At 40.1% G+C, this 20,685-nt stretch overlaps 1 protein-coding gene across 1 annotated transcript in view; it reads right to left on the minus strand.

The window, feature by feature from the left end:
- ACER3 (alkaline ceramidase 3) overlaps nucleotides 1-16,710 on the minus strand; it is a 56,274-nt gene extending 39,564 nt beyond the window's left edge. The window contains exon 1 of the mRNA XM_071432968.1: nucleotides 16,495-16,710. Within this exon, the coding sequence (XP_071289069.1) occupies nucleotides 16,495-16,597 (103 nt within the window). The 5' untranslated portion in view covers nucleotides 16,598-16,710. The remainder of the gene's footprint in view (nucleotides 1-16,494) is intronic.
- Between the last annotated feature and the right edge of the window lie 3,975 nt (nucleotides 16,711-20,685).

Raw genomic sequence — 20,685 nt, forward strand, 5'->3', positions numbered from 1 at the left:
TGGTTGTGCCTATAAGAAATAGCGTACATCAGAAATTTGATGAATGGACAGACTTGAGCTTAACTCTGTACAGCATTCTTATATTTCACAACTGGATTCTTTGAATACTGGTCCAGGGAGTGACCTAACTTTTCTTTAGTGACCAAAGACTGCTTTTCAATATTTTATCTTATCTTCAACATGTCCATCAAAAGAAAGGCAGACCACATTGTCTGGGAGAGAAATGAATGAACTTGCAGACTGAAATGACAAGAACAGGATTAAATATGATGGACATGAACACACCTTTCAATGTGAATATGAATCCTTATTCCATATGTAGAATTAATCTATTTGAAGAGGCAGAAAAGTATGGTAACTGACCATAAACTATCACTGTATGCACCAAACCCCTTACATCTATTTCCAATAGAGGCAGTGAAAATAGTTATGTCTTCATGCAAGTCAACAGTGGAACACACTGTTCTCTAGTTATTGATAAAAGAAAAGAGAAAGCTCATCAGGTGCAAAGAAGCTCCACTCAGATGGGAGTGATGAATGGGAGCCTATAATTTCAGAAGGGACAAAAATTGCTCAGCTCACTGTACAAAACAATGGCTGGATGGAACAAGACTGTGCTCTGTAAAGACATCGTTTGTCAACGCCAATGACAAAAGGGAGCTGTTTGAACTGAAGGATAATACTGACAATGACTAAATAGATATAAACTAACCCTAAATAAATGCAGGCTAGAATAAAGAGGAAAGCTTCCCATTAGAGAGGAAATATTTACAACTGCTTCCCAACAGAAATGAGCAGCACGATGAACCTGCTTTCAGAGTGGAGCTCAGGAAGCTCCACAATCAGATTACATGATGCAGTAGCCTACCAGAGTACTAAACCAGACCATGTCCACAAAGATTATATGGTACTAGGTACAGGGCTAAATTAAGGTTTAATCATGATAATGTGACTGACTGCACAAATTTCCATAAAAGTCTTTCAAGACTGTTTTAATGCAAATCATTGTTTCAAAGTAATGTTTTATTCATTGAGAGAATGCCATAAGGTAGCAGTACAAAATCAAATTTATGCAAAACATCTTTTCAACAAGCTTCTGTCTGTAGGAAGAAGAACAGTATGAGCGTTAAACCACATCTGCTTCCCATTCTACAAATACAGCAGCAAAACCTGGTAAGTCTTTTTCGAATGCATGTGCATTCACAGTCATCTTCAGGTCCTAAGAAATATGTGTGCTATCATTAACACATAAAGATCCATACAAAGACTGACCACAAATACAAACAAAAATAACTTAAAAAGGCAAACAGTTTCTACAGGCAGACCCAGGTACAATGTACAGCTTACTGTTGCACAGACATTGCAAACACAGTTAGGAAGGACACAAATTTGAAGTACCTTTCATAAAATTTCCATTTTTCCAAATATGTAGTTAATTCCACACTAGAAAGTAAGTGCTACAATAAATTTGGATGAAGAGTCAAAAGAGGAAAAAAAAGTGAAGCTTTAAATAAGTTGTAAAAGAACATGGTCATAAAGGAATAATAAACAGGATGCAAAAAGATAAGGAAAAATGCTGGGAGTTAGAATAAAGATGCTGGTTTAGGTGAGGAAGGAAAAGTGCTATCATAAAAAAGAAGCAAAAATTACCATGTTCAACTTTTGATAAGGTGATCAGTGTGATTTATCCTGTATTAAGAGAAGCTTCCTCCTATGTTTGTATACAGAATGACAGCAAGATTCACCAAGCACAAGAATCTTTTCAAATTTTAAAATGTTCTGGCTCTCTCTGTCAAACAAATTAGGATTTTTCACTGTCTTACGGTTTTTAAAAGTCTCAAACCAATAGAAATAAATGTTACCCTCGAAGAGAAAAGAAGAAAACATTTGCTGTTTAAAAAGTTGACTGTACATAAAGCATAAAGAGCTCATTTAATATCAGGACTAACAAATGCAACATTCACCACAGTAAGATTTTTCATTATAGTAAGATTTTTGCATGCCACTGTGAAACAGGAGAAAGGTATATATTTTAGAAAATAGCAGCCACTTTCTTAAGTTGCAATAGAGTCAAAGTATCACTTTAGGTAAACACACAAACAAACAATGCTTTGGGGCTGAAAACATCAATTTCATTGTCTGGATATCATGGTGCTCTGCACAGTAGATTCCTGGATCACGTAGCTTTATCTTTCTACATAACTACAGGAAGAAATTAAAAATAATTATAAAAAACAAAGCCTCTCAGATGGCATCATGTAGAACTTGATTCATCCTTCTATCTGCTTTCAGATATAAGGAATTCTATTTCATGGTTTTGTTTCTGGAATCACCTCACGCAGTTCTGGTGCAAACTACAGCTCATTATTAGAGAGTTTACCAAGTTTCAAGAAACTGCAAAGCAATGCAAGTCAGCCACATTTGAGAGCATAACCATCTACCATTAGGTATGCTCTCTGCTCAGAAGAGCCAACTACCCAGAATCACCCGGTTTGGCCACTAACTTCAACTCGCGCTGTTTTCGCTCACGGCTTATCACCAGGAGGGCAGAGCAGCAATTAGATTTTCACTTCCACCAGCCAGTTTTAATATATTCCACTTCAAAGTCTATGATAACTGCACTTCAGAGTGTCAGGAAATGAAAACTCCTGTTTCCATTTGATATTTCAGAAGGACCTCAAGGGGAGAAAACCAAGTCATCCCAACAGGAATTTTGCCAATTTGTAATTACTGGACTCCCTACTTGCTAATGTGCATGAAGGATCAATACAAACATCCTGTCACTTACTGAAATACAACACAGTGTTACTGCAGGCTGGAACACAGGACCAATGCCAACTTAAAAATAAAAATCATAAAATAAATTTTAAAAAAATGGGAGCTTGGGGTATTTGTTTTAAGCTACGAGATCCATTTCTTACATTGTATAATTTTCCTTTCCAAATACTAAACTAGCCTTGATTTTGTTTACTGGGACATTAATTGAAGTTACAACTTCAGCAATTCAGCTGCAACTTGCACTGGCCACCACATTTCTAAAACCAAAATGGGAAAAATACTGAAGGAAACAAATACTGAAGGAACTAATGAACTGTATAAGCTGTGTATGAAAGCTTCCTGAGGAACTATAAAAATGAGCACACATAAATAACAACACAAATCAATGGATCTTTACTGAGACTACTAGGTCTTCCTCGGTGTTTAAAATAATATCAGAACTCTATGGAGCAAGTTCACATAGATCATAAGAATCATAAAATAAAAAGATAGATAAAACAGCACAGAAAAATGTAATGAAGTGCATTACAAAGGAATGCTGCATTAATCTAGCTCTGTATAGAAACTGTCATACTATTATGAGAAAAACTGTAAGGCACTAATGAGAGCAAGGGAGTAGATACAACAACTAGGAGTACTACACAGGAAAAGGAAGACCTGAAAAGGGAAAGAACAGCTACCTAAATCTCAGCCAGACAGAAGCTAGAAGAAAGCAACGTGGAATCCAAAAGGTTTACATGGGGGAAGGATTGAAAAGAAATATTATTTGCATTACTAAAGAATAGAATTCTGATGAGTACTAACAGGTTGAACCAAGGAAAAGGGAAGTTTCAGTAAGACATCTAGAAATCTAGCATCTGGCAGCAGCAACATTTCCCAAAAGAAACCATGAATCCTGGAAGAGTTTCAAACAGAATGGATAACACGCTGCAAGATACATGAAGGAAACAAGGCACCGTGGGTGAAGAGAGGTGGCAAACAAGGTAGGAACACAAGGCTCCTTCCCAAGGCCAGCACCAGCTCAGATGCATACCACTGGAGTGAGCGCACCACGTTCCAGTCACACGTGTCTCAGCCCCAGCAGCAGCAGCAGAGCTGCTTCCAGTAAGTCCAAGTGCTGGGACAAGGCCAAAAAAGCTGAAGGCAACATTGCTGCTGCAGAGCCGGTGGCCAGCTGGAAGGTTTAAGTGTTTAAAGTCGGAATGCAAGGCAGCACTTCTAGACCTTCTAGGCTGCTTCTCCCTTGCTGGGCCTCCATTTCTCCAGTACAGCACAGCACAGATATGCAAGCTAATATCCTTCTGAAGAGGTACACCATTCCAGAAATAGATTGGATTGGGGAGGGGTAAAGAGGCAATTTTAGGGAAAAAAACACAATTTGATTTTTCTTTCTAGTGCGCATTTATAAGTGGTTCCAACATGCTGTGTCAAGTGATACATTCCAATTTATGGTTTCACACACTTTATATCCCAGCTGCAGAATTCATTCCCTTGACATTCATCATACTAGTCCAGCTAATATTTTTAGATGGTTTTAGTATGATTACAGTATTTCATGTTGCACTTGTGTTCTTCAAAACAATCAAAAAGTATTTAGAAGAGAAAGCTCTCGACACTGCTGACTAACAAAACACACACAAAGTAAGCTCAGTTCAAACCTGTAAAGCGTGGGTGTATTTTCTTATGCACAAGCCTCATTGGAATGCACATCCTACAAAAGCCCTTATTATAAACTGTTTCTGAATTGCCCTAGGTTACAATTAAGCTATCCTTTTCCTTACCCTCATCTCTGCAAACTGCTTTGCTACTGTACAGTAAAGGCATTCGAAAACTACAACCTAACAGAAGACTATACTAACACTGACTTTGCTTCTTATGTAAATTTTACTAAAAATAAATGAGAGAAAGCTAATACTTAAATTCATATTTTAAAGCTCCACTTATTTCTTCATAAGAAACCAATACCCTTGAAGATACCCTTGCAATCCCAGAAATAGAACAGTTGTGTTTATAGTGCAAGTTTAGACAGTGAAACATTGCGGGGGCAAAGAAATTTTTGCTCTTTCCCTTCAAATCCAGAAGACATTGGTCACCTATTTAGTCTCTTTTACTGGAGGGTCTAAGCACCCCAGTCCTCTGTCTCAATATCCCTGCAAGACAGGCTGGATAAAGCTGCCTGAGCCACAAAGAAACCTGCCTAAAACTGAAGCCAGGACCTTCAAACACCAAAGTGTTCCTCTAGGCACTTGACCATCCTTAGCCACCACAATAAAGATGAATGATTCACCACACCACTTCTCGTAAGTAAAGCTTCAAAGTAGAAAATGCAGTCACAGTAAGAGCTGGGTACTTTCCAGAAACAATATTTTTGTTACCAATTCTCATGTTTAGCACAATGAACTTCTCCTCCTGGAATTTTTAAAGGCTATCACAAGTGAAGAAGAAGTGCCTAAAGCCCCAGAACTTGCACTGATTTTTTTTTTGTTTTGAGGAAGGGTGACTTCTGATTTTTTCTGAGGGATCTGTCTCAAAACCTTTCATGACTGAAGTCTGAGATCAGCATGAACTGCTCTTCCTCAGAAGAACATTAGAAGGGCAGATTAAAATGTGGAGGACCAGCTGTGAAGTTTAACAGATAATTATGAAAGCAATTGCAATGAAAATATTCTGAAGTGATAGGCCAGAATAAGGATAGATACAACACCTAAATTAAAAAGCCAAGTACTCTCTTCTCTTTTGAAGCCTATCTTATTGTAGTTGTATGTTTATCACACCAATGCCTGTCACAAGCACAGGGCATTGTGGAACATGAATAAATGGTTTTTGCATTTTGAATGGACCATTACCTGAAAAATAACAGTATTTAGAAATGTAATAATAAAGATGCAAGAATCTATTCGTGACCATTTTTTTGAGACTTCAGGAAGCAGCTTGGACAAATATGATAGTACACATCTTCTTTACAGGACATTTTATTCTTAATCCAAGAAATTCACAATTAATCAGACTGCAAAGAATAAACTTGCATTACAGCCAGCTGCTATGCCATCCTGTCATATTTAATATTGCTTTCCTAGGGTATGAGAAACCACATGGAAAAGAAAGCATAATTTCTCCAATAAACATGAATCTAAGATGATAGCAAGCACACCAATTACTTTGAAGTACACCTGGAAGGATTTTGAAAGCAAATTTAAAGTAAAAACAGTTGACATAGGCAGATAATTTCAAATACCAATCTAGAAAGCTCGCTAAAAGCAAGTGCTTACATCTGGAAAATGCAATCAAAGAAAGTCTAAAGAGATTAGGCTGAGATGATGTAAAGTTAGAATATTACATGCAATAAGCTTGTTGCTGAAGGGCAGATTTGCTTCTTTTATATCCTTTACTGGAAAACAAAATAAAACCCATTTTAAATGTTATTTTAAGGCAGGTTGATGATGTCAGACTGGGAGGAAGTAAAAGACATGGAGATTACTGTTCAGCCCCTGCTAAAACTAAGCAGTGACCAATATATTACACTGATCATCCATGTCATTTTCATCATTAGCTCCTTCCAGCCATTCTTCTCCTATGGTGGCATCAGCATCCTGGCTTCCTGTTCAGTGTCTGCACAAACTCCTTTAAGTAGAAGGGTCTGTCCAGAGGAGAAAGCACAGATTTTAGAGCTGACAGCTTTGATTTACCAAGTACATCCAACCCAGCATCTTTCAGTCCTCACTACACTGGAAAAACTAACTTGAGACATGGAAGCTGTGGGTATCAGCCCAGAGGCTCTGGTAGGACTGTCCCAAGCACTATGCAGTGACAGAGGAGAGCTGAGCCTTAGGGGAGTCCAACATGCTCACTGGACAGTGAGCAGCAGAGAATAATGTGCACCAGTGCTTCTGTCTAGGTATTTGCAGCTTTAGCTTGGGTAGTCCATCTTCAAAATCCAAATCCTCTAACCTTCTCTTTCTTCCCTTTCTTACTATCAATACAGATTTCCCCTGGGTGTCCAGAACAATTAAAGCCTCTTCTACCAATGACTCATGCCATTCTTTTGCCCTGTTTGGATGGCAGGAAATTAAAAGTTACTACAATACTACATAAAAAATAATACTACATAACTGTAGGAGAGCACATGAGGATAATGAAACTGCTCAGCAACCACAGCCTGATTCAGACACACCGCAGCCACTCAAATACTGATTGGTGACATTCACCCTCTTATCATCAGTAGTAATAAAAGATTCCTTCTGCAAATAACCATATTTTTTCTTTTCTTTTTTTTTTGCAGGGCCGCCTTAAATGAAAAACCCTAAGGCTAACTGAAACATGTGATGACAGGCAACTGATCACAGAAATGACCTGGAATCATCATCTTCAATCCTAAATATCTAACTTTATCTCTTTTACATAGGTACTTCATTTCTCCAAAGTCTTCATAACCTTTTCCAGTTAATACAACAACCTCCAGCAAAAACTTTCAACAGTACCCAATTAATTCAATAATGCAAGAATCAAAGGTCGTCACTCCTAGTCTACAACTAACTCTAACTCTTCTTTAGTCACTGTTCAATTGTCATTTCAAGACAACCTTCTTGTTCATGCTTGAAAAATGAAAAGAAAAATATTAGCAATCATCTATCATCCACAAATCTTGGCAAAAGCTATTCATCTGGAGGGAAAATGAAGCTTTTCCACAGAGACAGTAAGATCAAAGCCCATATCTTAAGTATCTCACAGTCTAAACCAAATAAAGAAAGAGATATAAAATACACAGAAGGTTCAAACTTTAAACACTATCTTTTTGTTATAAATATAAATTAATATAGTACCTACACAATAATAGTTCATAAGGTGGGTGGCAGGAATTTGGGCAGAAATCTGTTTTACTGAATAAGATACAAAATAGTTGAAACCCATATACAAAATAACTGTGTTCCCAACACAGATGTGGCCCAAAGGCTGGCAGAGGAAATCTTCCAGAGGAAACGCCTGAGACAATTGTAGAAAAAAAAAATAATACAAAAGTCAAGTGGAAATCAGCATGGAAGAGCTTGGAAGGAAATGCATTTAAGAAACGGAAATAGCTTTACAGTATTTCTCTGCAGCCCAGAATAGAGGGGAAAAAAAGGACATGAAACATTAAATTGGGATAGACTCAACAGTTTCAGCATTTCAGTACGGCACTAACCTTATGCACTGTGCAGAAGAATGTATCTGAGGAGCCTTGCAGGATTATAAAACTTGGGCCTTGAAAGATTTAACAGCCACCAAAACTCTGAGTGAAAAGCAACTGTGGTATCACAGATCACAAAGGCATAGCAGTTTGTTTAAGTGAATGAAAACAACATCTGCTGTATGATTTCACTACCACAGTGCATATCTCTGCTGCTTTCCAAGGCACTGACACAAATCAATTGAACTGATTCTTAGAGAGACACTGCTCACCAGTAGCACAAACCAGCAATGATCCTCTGGTCTTTGCTCTGCTACATCAAAAGAAAGCCCTGAACTTCTACACTGCTACTGCTAGCAGCAGCTTATAGAGATAGCATTAAACTGGTATGAACAGAAGTGCATTGCCAACACTACTAAATTGAAAAAATAAAGCAAAAAGTTTTCTTTCTCTGATTTTCCAGGCAGTTTACACTGGGTTCAGCACACTGTGTATAGTTTATTCTTTCTGCTTATACAGCTTATTTTCACAACTGTGAAAAAGACTTGGAAAAAAAGAAAAGACATCCATTTTCATTCATGAACATAATATCACCTGGAGCAACTCTGAGTTTATATATTTGTGAGTTTTTTCTTAAGTCTGTAAGATTCAAAATCTAAAAAAATAAATAACGTCTGTATCCTGTGTAAGGACTGCAGGAATATCAGTAGAAATACACCCTGCACCTGTGTGCAATAACCCCCAGAGCAGCTTGGCTGCTGCAATCTGGGGTCAGCACCAGACCTGGAAGTCTCTAGCAGGAGAGCAGCACTACAAACTCCCTCCAAGAACAATCCAATCTGTAACGAGACTCACACAAACATGAAAAGGTTTGCTGTGCAAGAAAAGGTAAGTACTTGTAGAAGAAAAATACACCCATTTTATCTAGAAGTAATGTAAACTCCTCTCTGTGACAACAAATTCAGTTTATCAGTTCTGTTGGTCATTTTTGCTTCCTGTTGCAGATGACCCATTTGATTTCAGAGCAAGCCAGATCTGCAGTCTCTTTCTCAAAGACATACAAGTCATTTTTCAGTTTTCCCTGGGTTTCCTCAGTGAAGCTTAAAATCCCCATTTGAAGGGATCACAATAGCATGCTTTCCAGTCAGGAAGCAGGTCTTTGATTGAACAAACAAATAGTGTTGACCAGGCAGGATGAAGAAAGAGATGTCATTTGTTCATCAGGTTAACACAGAAATACCTCTGTCCCAAGACTGAAAGTGTCCAGACTAATTTTCATGCTCAGTGCTCTAAAGGACTTCTTTGAGCTAATACTGTATCTGTTTCCCAGGTGCTGATTCTTGTTCAAATGAAAATCCTTATCCAACATGAATTAGCAATAACTAAAAATCTAGCCTACAGAGCAGTGGCATCATGAGCTTACTGCAAATACTGAGCTCATTAAAGCATTGTATAAACCAAGAGCTTCTAGGGTCATGTCTTATGACTATTAAGTAGATACCTTGAAATCCTATGGGTTGGAATACATATAAAATTCATACTAAATTCATGCAAAACATGAAGATGTTCAGGTCACCCCTAACACCACATCTTTTCCTAATTCTGCTTGTCTGCTTTCCTGCCTGAAGAAGTCTAAATCTTGCCTTCCCAAATATAAAAGTTAAGTCTCAAACTAACATCCTGAACCTTGCCCAGCTTAATCAGGCCACACTTGTTCCCTTCTCCAGTTCCTCTGTTTAGAGAGGAAAATTGCAGTATTACCTGGACTTGGCTAAGGGAACATATCTTCCTATTCATAAAGCCAGCCAGAGATTCTTGAAGAGACACACACACGCTGCACATACCATTTCAGGGTCACTCCAAGGACACAGCATTCAGAAAACATGTCCAAAGGAATCAAGGAACGATGTAAACCCAAATATAAGAAACTAAAGCCCCAGGACACAGCTGGGAAATAGACACGCTGTTGGACACTAATCTCAAATTTGAAATAAAGTTTGGAATTTCCTTCAGGAAAGTGCTGCAATGTCCAGGGCAGGTTGAGTCACCAGTTGGTGGAGAGGCAAAGAACTGAAGAGGAATCTTGTAAGGCTGAGGAAGGGACACAAAGGGTGCAATCTCTCCACCAAGACTGACAGAAAGAACAACTTCTGCCTCCCGAACTCCAGACACACTGAAGTACGTACTTTGCCAGAGGATGATGGACCTGACTGTAAAGGAGATAATGATCTGGAGATGCTGACTGCAGTAATCATTTAGAAATATCAGTTTTTTCAGTGACTGGTCACAGTGCACATGCAGCATATTTCTTCAAGGAAATTAATTTTTAGGAACTGAAAAAAAATATCATGGTTAGACACTTCATTTTTTTGAGCAAGCACAAAAACTTCGAAAATTTATAATTGCATTTTCAAGTACAAAGAAGGATCTGCGCCTGAAACCTTAAATCTAAACAGTACCCAGCAAAACCACTGAGCCTCTATGCTGAGCTTGCCTATATGGGCATATTCAGATCAATTAATGGTAAATGATTGACACTAAAGCAGTGTTGCTCTGGGCTTTTTTTACTGCAACGTTCTCTAGAATTTCTCTCTTCCTCACACATTCTTTTGCTCTTTGTAGTACTTCCACAAAGACAGAATAACCAAGCACCTTTAATTCATGCAGCAGCTCAGCTTCTCTGCTAATGGACGGAAGGAGGAGAGTAATTAATGAGGCAAGTACAAAGAGCCTCCCAGCTAGAAGGCAATCTAAGATAGGTAGCTCTGCCCTGATAACCACTGCAAATGGGTTCTCTTCTAGCACTATAATGTCCTGTTTAGACACACATTTTGAATTAAAAGAACTTTTTGCATTTTATAACCTTTCATGAGCCACAAACCTTTCCATGATCCTCCTCAGGTAGTCAGAGAAACAGCCAAGTGTGTGAGCACTCACACAAGTTGCAAGACAAAACAACCATACATTGCTGAGCTGTTGGGATTGGAGACAATTCCCAGACTTCCTTTGAACATTTTTGCATCGATAATTAAATCTTTCCTCTTTAAAGGAAAAAAAAAAAAATCTTTCCCACTTATCTGTGAAAGGCACCAGCAAATACAGAAAATGCATTACATAAATAGCAGTTTCACACACACAAGACACAGCAAACCCCAGACTGAAGACTTTTTGTCTTTCAATTATGACAAGTTTTTAATCTGTGATTAAAAGCTCATTAAAAGTAACTTTAAAGTCAGCAGTGTTCCTTTACAATCATTTATTTTACATTAATCTTCCTATTTCTAGCTACAAATATATATTCTGCAAATACATATCATGCAGTTCATAAACCTGTCTGCCTCAGTTTGCACATACAAAAAATTAAAATGTAGAAATGTCATTGCTCTGTTACCATTTGGAGTGGCAGATGTCCAACTGCCAGCTGTACAAGTACTGAATATGAAGCACTAATTATAGAGTAATCAAATGCTTTGTTAAACCATATTTAAGAATTTTATTGTCACTTAATAGCTACACACATTAGTAGATAAACATACATGTGGTCCATTAGCACAGCATCTGACAGGCTTTAAGCGTATCCATAACATGATGGATAAATAAGAACTGATGACTGGGGAAATCAGCTTTCCAAGAGCCTTTGACCCCATCTTTCAACAAAGACTGGTGGGAAAACTGAAAATTAAGCTGTCATGAGATCAAAGGTAGAGTTGCATCATGATGAAAGATAAAAAGGAAGGAAGAATTAAAAATAACATATAAATCATTAGTGATGTCAAAATGCATCAAAGCTGTGTGACAAGACTATCTTTAGGCTTAAGCCAAGAATGTACTTTTACAGCCTAGGAAAGGAAATAAATTAATACAACAGTATTTGCTACTGATTCAAAACCAAATAGAAAGAAATAAAGAAGTGACAGCAGAGACCGATTTTGGTTCTGCTATTTTATTTTTTGGAGAAAAAAATAAATAATATTTCAACTTCTTTTTGTCTGCAGCACAAAAAGCAAGCTAGACGTGTTATCCCAAAACACACCGCACAGTTGAGCACTGTTCTGCACACTCCACTTGACTTTACACTCACCATCAATTATTTTAATGCTTCCTTTACCTTTTTGCTTGCAGTGCCTCCTCAGTTCAGGGAGCTCCCTCAAGAAGCCAAATAAATTTTCAGAGGAAAGTTGTGATGTGGTTTCCTCCAATGAGATCATTAAATTTAGACACTCAAATCCCTTTCAGTCTTAAAGTCTATAGGTCTGTGACACTGTCTTCTGTTAAAGCACTCTTTAGAACTCATCTGTGTCATGTCATCTTTAAATCGCTCCATCTCAGCCAGCCAGTTGGGCTCATCACACCCAATTAAACTTGATGATGTTTTCTTCATCTGCCACTTTATCACTGAAAGAACAGGAAGAGTTCTTGAAGGCAGACAGTTGGCTTTATTTTAGTTTTCTAACTCTCACTTGGAGAGTACCTAGCCCAACAGTCTCTGGCTGCTTTTCAAAGCCTCTGGCAAAAAAGGCAAAATGCAACAGGACACCCATGAGGAACAAGTGACAATCCATACATGGCAGTACAAATTCAACATTAATGACTTTAAGTAAATTTTGCAAGTTTTTATGTTTTAAAATAATGAGCCCCATAGAAAATAGAGATCTGTGCATCTTTGGCAGCTGTATTCTCTGAGCAATGCCTAAAAGGAAACACAATGTCGAGAATGCTGGGACAGCACTCTATGCCATCCAAGATGTGAGATCAAGAGATATCTCACACTTAAGAACACAAGTCACCATAATCTTGTCTCAATCTCTTGTCTGAGGCAAAAATCAGAAGCTTGAAGGAAGCGGAACAAAAATAGCTAGAAACATGGGCAGATTCTCATGACATGGGTGTGTTTTTTTCCTAAATAAGAGTCCCATAAGGAAATCCCAGTTACAAGAAGTCACTTACCAGATCTCTAATGAAAACAAAAACTAATGGATTTAACTCTGGTAATGATAATAATAAAAAAATTCTTATACAAAGATATCAGAACATACTTGGACAAGACCAGAAGCCAAGAAAGAAACAATTTCACTTGAGAAGCCTGAAGCAATGTTCTAGATGCTTGCTGCTGTAAATGCCAGCATAAGGATATCTCTAAACCTGTCATGTTGTAGATGATGCATATTACTCATGGACAATGATAGCTCAAAGCAACATAACTGGAAACATGACTCAAGTTTGATCCAAACTGGAACACAGCATTCTGTTGTTAACTACAACAAATTCGCCCCCATGATTCTCCTGACTGAGAATTATAAGCCCTCATGTACCACACAGGGCTCCTTTGAATCTAAAATATTTGCTTGAATTGGTACTACTCTACATGCTTTCAGCAAAGGGAGTATGTGAAGATTAGTTATATTCACTCAGCATATTCTATAAGAGAAGCTCTTCTTACAGGGATGACTGAATCCAAGAATGGTAAGGATCCTGTGATAGACATTCATGTCAAAACAGACCTCCAAAACTCAATGCTACGTGGGCTAAACTGGTCTGAAACATCAACCCTGCTAAAATAAGGAGTAAGCTGTAGCATTTGAGTGATAAGTGCTAAAACCCAGAACTTATATTTGCCCTTTTTCTATTTGCTTGTGTGGGAGGATGGTGGGTTTATCCTTTACTATTTTTTCGTAAGCAAGTGTACAAAAGTTTGGATAATTCAGCTTTTAAGAACTGAGACCTCGAAAGGTTTAAAGAAGGGAAAAAAACCCCACATCTACTACTTGCTCTCCAGCACACAGGAGGCAATCAATGAGAAACCCTGAAAAAGGAATTACTACACCATACAATAGGTTCGATCAGTGGGGGATATAAGACTCATTTTAAGGCTTAACAGACTTAAGCTTGCAAAACAATTCTTCTTAACTGGTTTTCCATTTCAATGGGTTTAATATTCTACAGATGGATGTAGAGCAGTTAGTCATCCACCTCCACAGGGGAGAAAAACTGACTAGGTGCAGACTCAGAAAGGCAAGAAAAAGCATTTCTCATTATTAAAAAAATGAACTTTTGAATACATGCCACCATATTTGGGATACATCAAGGGAATTCAAGTATGAAGTGCTACACCATCACCTTTCCTCACTGCCACATCTCTCACTACATACAATTGATAAGCTGCTACCATTTACACTAGTTCTATAAGGAGTAAAGAGAAAGGAACTGCATGTGGGCTTTTGGAACACAATGTAGCAATTCTGTACTAAAAGTAGCATGTCAAAACCAAATTGCTAAATGGCACAAAAATGTAATTTGTACAAGCTTTCTGTTTGGTTCTTTAGCCTGCAATCTATTTGGTTTGGACCTGCCAGTATTCTTCAATCTTTGGGCCTCCGAAGTTTCTTATAAATTATTAACCACCATTAACAAACAACTTATAACAAATATTAATGCAAAAATTTTTACAATCAGCTGTACCTGAGTGGTACCAAGTCAGAAATGGATTTTCACTCTTCTGTAAGGTAAAACTTCAAATAATATCCCCAGAACACTTATTGCCTCAGACCCTCAAAGCACTGTTAGAGAACTACTGCTGAAGAAAATCTAACCCATCTTGGCATCTGGACTGAAATTAGCTGCTGTTAAGCTAACCCTACACCACAGCAGGCTTACTTACTGTTTTGCATTTTAAACTTAGATCATTTAAATGCTTTACCTTACAGCATACCCCTTATATACAGTTTTTTCAGTGCAACTGACAGACCAACAAACTGTCGTCCCAAACACCAAAGCCGTAAGGAGGGACCAGCCCTAGTAGAGCTACTCTCTTTTTCTTCAGAACACAAGCCTTTCTGCCTCCCATTACTCTCATCCTCATCTTCCTTCTCCTGAATAATCCAAAAGGAGACAAAAAGTATCAGTTAACAAGGTCAACAATGCATGAATTATTTTAAAAATTTACATGCTAGTCAAATTCATTTTTACATTAGTGAAGAAACAGAACTTCCTCTTCCCTATGAGAATTATCTCACAAATTATGCTTGACAAAAAGGAAAACACATATATACATACTCTGCAAAAGTCTCATTCTATTTAGACTTCTAAGTTTGTCCCTTTTTAAGAGTATTTAATTTTGTTTCCTTTTCAGCCAGCCTGCCTCAGCCATAAATCTACACACTAACTTCCTTTTTCCTCTGAGCTTCTAAGCTGCTTATGCTGCTGTTGTTCATTTCAGATCCTGTTCTTCCTATTCCTACACTCTGAACACTCTTTCACAATTATTCATTTTGGATCCTCACCCATGTCAGTGCTTGCAACCAGGAGTCACAGCTGGGCATGGAAACCCAGAACCTTCCATCTTCTGCATGCCAAGCTCTTCCAAACCACTGCTGAAGCATCCCAGCTATGTGAAAGGCCTCTGCAGATTGCCCACTTCAAGCACTTCAGGGTAGGTGAGCCTGGTCACTTGAGCACCCAGGGCCCTAACACTTCAAAGGCAGCTACCTACCTTATGCGTGTGAAAGTTTTTCGCAGTACAGGGCGTATGCCAGGCAGAAGCACATAATTATAACTACTACACCCTTTAAAGTCTCTGCCCAGGACACAAAAATACTTAGTTGTTCAACAAAACCTCAGTGACATAGGGCTTGATCTTTTATCACCTGCAAGACACTACTTTCTCAAGCACCTGATGGATAACCCTGTAGTTGAAGCCCCTTCTTTTTTTCCCTAAAACATGCTAAATCCGGAGTGTTTCTGAATAACAGAGTTTCGAGGTCAAACCAATGGCCTGCTCTCTTCCCAGTGCTCTGAGCTATCCTAAAAGATAATCACTTGAAACAGAGCGACCTTTCAAGCCTCGCTTAACTCCCACCACCTGGGAGCAGAGCCACCTGATTGACGATGGTCATCAGGAGGCACCAAAGACCAGCTGGGGGAAGGTGTCATCCCTGAATGAAGCCGTATCTTGCATAGGAAGATACCTTTTCTCTCTCCCTGAGCAGTTTCACTTGGTTTGACAGTCCAGGCTGTGCAGATGGTTCCACCTCAAGGGGAGCAGAGCAGCAGACCCGTGTGGCTTCACGGCGTGACACGCCAAGCACGACTCCAGCGAGAGTCCCTCCCTCTCTTCACCCGTGCCTGCGGTGCCACACAGCCAGCCCAGCTCCCGTGACACCCCCAGGACACCGCTCACGGGCCACCCCATCCCAGCCACCGCCGCAGGCCCCCGGCACCCCCGCTCCAGCCCTGCCATCCCTACGGACACAGGCCGAAAGGACACGCTTGGGATGGGGGCCCAAACGACACGCTGGGGAGAGAGGGGCAACACCAGCCCGTGCTTCCGACACGGATTTGTGGGGAAAGGCGGTAAAAAACACCCATTTCCACCCACCGGGGTTGGCTGAGGGGCAGCGGCACCGTCACCCCGCAGAAAAGAGGGGCCAAGGAGGAGGAGGGATTCCCCCGCCGCGGGGAGAGAGCACGAAGAGCTGCGGAGAGGGAGAAGGAGGCGGCGGTGGGACGGGGCCCCCGGGGCCGGGGCAGGACCCGGGGCCGGAGCGGCCACTCACAGAACTCGGCGATATAGTAGGAGACGGCGTAGTTCTCCTCGCACCACTCCAGGGTGGAGGTCGGCGGACCCCAGTAACCCTCCCGGTCAGCGGCCGGAGCCATCGCGGCGCCCGCTCCAGGCTAGAGCAGAGCCAGGGCACGGGGGCAGCGGAGGGAGAAGGGCGCCGGGCCCGGAGCGCGGCGGCAGCGGCGGGAGAGCGGGCGGGGCCGGCGCTGGGCCCGCCCGCGGGGCGGAGCCGCGGTCACCATGGGGACGGGCTGCGGCCTGTCGGACGGAGCAAACCGGGGCGGAGAAACACATTGTGGTGGAGAGTGTGGATGTGGGGAGCGTCTGTGGGGAAACACCGGTGTGGGGCGTGTTTGGCTCTCAGGGAACCCGCGCGATGCCCCTGTGAGGATGAGGCGGGACGTGCAGCATCACGGCGCTCTCCTCACCCACTTCTCAAGCCGGGGGCAGTGAAGAGGTTTCCTCTCTCAGCTTTCCACTCCGGTTTTCCTTATAGATTTCGTGGAGGGTTTGTAAGGCGAGCGGGGCAGCGTGCTGCCTTCATGATGTTGAGACACAGCTTCACAGCATCGTAGAATGATTTGGGTTGGAGGAGATCTTAAGGACCATCCAGTTCCAATCCCCTGCCATGGGCAGGGTCACCTTCCACTAGACCAGGCTGCTCAAAGCCCCATCCAACCTGGCCTTGAACACTCCCAGGGATGGGGCACCCAAAGATCCGCCAGGCCACCTGTGCCAGTGTCTCACCACTTTCACATTGAAGAATTTCTTCCTGAAAGAAATGAAGAGGCAAGTGTTCCTCATACTCGTGGGCTGGGAGAAGGAAGGAGTATTTTTATAGCACTGCCTACTAAATGCGGGTTTTCCTCTCCTCTGATGCCTTATTTAGTTTCCTCAGTGCTTACTACGCGTACTATACTTACACCCATAATATGCAAACTGCTTCTCAAGCAGAGTTGGTGTCCAGAGGCAAGTACAATCTAAAAATGGAAAGACTTGAGACATAAGGGAAAAGAATAAAGTGTACCAGTAAAGGTCTGATAATGCTGTGTGTGATAATGCTGTGTCAGAAGGCGATCCAAAGACTTGAGGAGAAGCTTCGGGCAACCTTGGGGGCTGTAAACAGTGTTTACACCCTGCTGGCCAGCAGAATTTATTATACCTGTGTGTAAACACACAGACTTCTTTTTCCACATCTTATTTCTTCTCACCTTTCCTTCTGTAGGCTAAGAAATGACAATCTAAACACAGACCTTTCCTACTGTAAATGCATGGCAGAATGTATACTCTATCTTGGAGACCATCTTGCCTTCTGAAGTTCAGTTTGTGTATAATTGCTTCTAGCATCAAGAGATGTAGTTAACATATATCACTGCTTTTCATCATGCTATAAAGCACTAAAATAAAATTTATTTTAGTGATGGCAATGACAATACACCTAAATTGTCAAATTCCCTGTGGATTTTTATATGCAGACCTGTTCTTCCTATATTTTTCAGACCTATGTTACTTCCACAGATTTAGACTTTCAAGACTGGGGTCTGGAAGAGTACCAGACTGATCAAGATGCATAAAACTGGCTGTAAACAATAAGGAAGATTCTGACCTGCTTGATGCACTTTAGCTTTTCAGACTTTTGAAGGTTCAGTTAAAAGTTCTTGACAGAAAAACAATTAAAAATTTGAAATTGCAGTTACTCAGAAACTAAGGAGAGATTTATGAAATATTTTAAATATTAACTAATAGTTAAATATTAAAAAATAAATATTTACTCACCAGGAGCAATAATGGAAAAAATGTGGAAAAATTGTAGGCAATTTTTATAACACTGAATTACAGTTGGCTTTAAATAAATAATTAAAAATTTTGGTGTTTGTTTCTTTTCTCATCACACGCATGCTGGCCATGAGAAGATTTGCCACCACGCTAGAAAAAGAAGTCAGACATGAAACTAGCTTTAAAACTAGGCAAGATAAATTAATGAAGGGGTTTATGTGGTAGCTATCAATAATGTGGGTTGTCATCCATTCTGATTTCCTCAGAAACACAAGGAAAATTCATAGCTATGCCTTGATTTTAGTCACTAGGGAATTTTTATTTATTTGGCACTTTTCTGGAGTATTCTCCATCGCAAAATGCAAGTACTTCTGACTTGTTCTGTGGCTTGGTTCTCTGCTTTTGAACTCTGACAAAACTTTCAGTCACTGCACTCAGAAGGATAGTATTGAAGAGGCAGCCCCAAAATATTATAATAGATGCTTTTTTTTCCCCTGAAAATATTTTGTAAAGGTAAACTTGACTTCCACACAACAACTTTGACTACTTCAGCTTTTACAAGAATACGTATTAAAATCAGAACTTTTCCTCTGTAACCTTGAGCTATGCCTTGTTCTGTCCATTACTGCACTGGATATAATGTGACAGCCTGAAGTTCTTTGCATCTAAATGTGGTCTGTCTGATTAAAGGACCGAACCTACCCCTGTCCAGGCATTGGGTTTCCTTTGTCTGATCTGTACAACCTATGGAGGGAATGTCTTGTTTCTGAAATAGCAAGAATCAAACAGAGCTACTGAAATGCTTTTTTTCCAGTATTACTAACAATGTGCTTGATATGCTGATGAAGTAGTTTCCTGTGGCCTCAGGTTGCCTGTGGCAAAGGATCCTCTTTCCATACAGTTTAATGTTGCCCTGAAACCTTATGTCCTAACTGATCAGTGGGTAATTGAATCATGTCAGTTTACACCACTAGGGGGATACGTCCTGTCACTTCAGGATGCAATAGTATTTTGCTTGCCAATGGGCAAGGACTGCTGCTCAAGAATGGCACGTGTTCAGCTCCTTGTGATCAGGTAAACTCAGGGAATGACGCCTGAGGAACTCTTTATCTCTCTCTGCTCTGTGCAAATGCTTTACCATGGCTTGTGCTGCTGGTTGTTTTACTTCTGCATAAAATGAGACCTAATAAGCAGATTGTTTAGAACTCATTATGGAGACATATGTCAGGGAAGACTGTACTTATTCCCTCTCATCAGTGTATGTGTGCAAAGGGGAAAATAAAATTGATATAAAATCTTGAAGATGTTTTCACTGCCTGGTTCTCATGATGTTAAAATAAAGATATCAGTCACAAAAATAAAACTGAATTTTGCCCTACATACTGCCTGCTCAAATTTTACAGATCATTATCCCAGAATGGTTTAGGCTGGAAGGGATCTTAAGTATTCTCTAGTTCCAACCCCCCCACCTCCACCATAGGCAAGGACACCTTCTAAAAGACCAAGTTGCCAAAGCCTTGAACAATTCCAGGGATAGACATCCACAGTTTAATTGGACAACCTATACCAGTGCCTCACCACCCTCACATAAAAGAAAGTCTTCCTAGTATCTAATTTGAGTCTTCCTTCTGTCAGTTCAAAACCATTTTGCCATGTCCTAAGACTCCATGCCCTTGTCAAAAGTCCCTCTCCAGCTCTCTTGGAGCCCCTCTAGGTGCTGGAAGGAGCAATAAAGTCTCCCTGGAGCCTTCACAAAGCTGAACACAGAAGAGATGCTCCAGCCCTCTAAGCATCTTATGAACTTGTCCCTCTTCTAAGGCCTTTTTTTTTATTAGGTCATAGCATTTACATCATCTTAGGTGTGGAATCCTGAGTCACGACTCTCAGCTCTAAAGTCTTACTTTCCATGATAAAGTTGGTTTCTAAATACTGCATTATTGGCAGCTTTCTGAATTGCCTAGTCTGTACTGGTTACAGGAAAAGGGCATCAACACCTCTAGATTCTGCAAGCCCAATCTGGTGTAACATGTAATTTATCCCATTGATTTATATGCAAATATCATGAGTAACGTGCTAAAAATAGGATTATAAGAGGTTGAATCAGAGTCTTCGTAATGTGCCCTGAAGTTTGAGGGCTCTTTATGAGCACTGGTGCCTAGATGATGATAATTACACCTGGAGTAATATCATGGTAAGTTATTGGCACCTGAATGAGTGAAAAAGAGAAGTTGTTTCCTGACATGAAGAAGGATCTGATCCAAGAAACTCTAATGGACTTTAACAGATCTGATTGCCTGCTCATTGCTAGGTAAAGCAGAAATGCCTGTGCTAGAGTTAAATGGAGTCAGGCATTTGTAAATTATCATCAAGGGGACTCATTTCCTAGAGCCATATAAATATTCATAAT

This window comes from Agelaius tricolor, unplaced genomic scaffold (genome assembly GCF_023055355.1).
Source record: "Agelaius tricolor isolate 1412-34295 unplaced genomic scaffold, bAgeTri1.0.p SCAF_9, whole genome shotgun sequence".
Lineage (NCBI taxonomy): Eukaryota > Metazoa > Chordata > Aves > Passeriformes > Icteridae > Agelaius > Agelaius tricolor.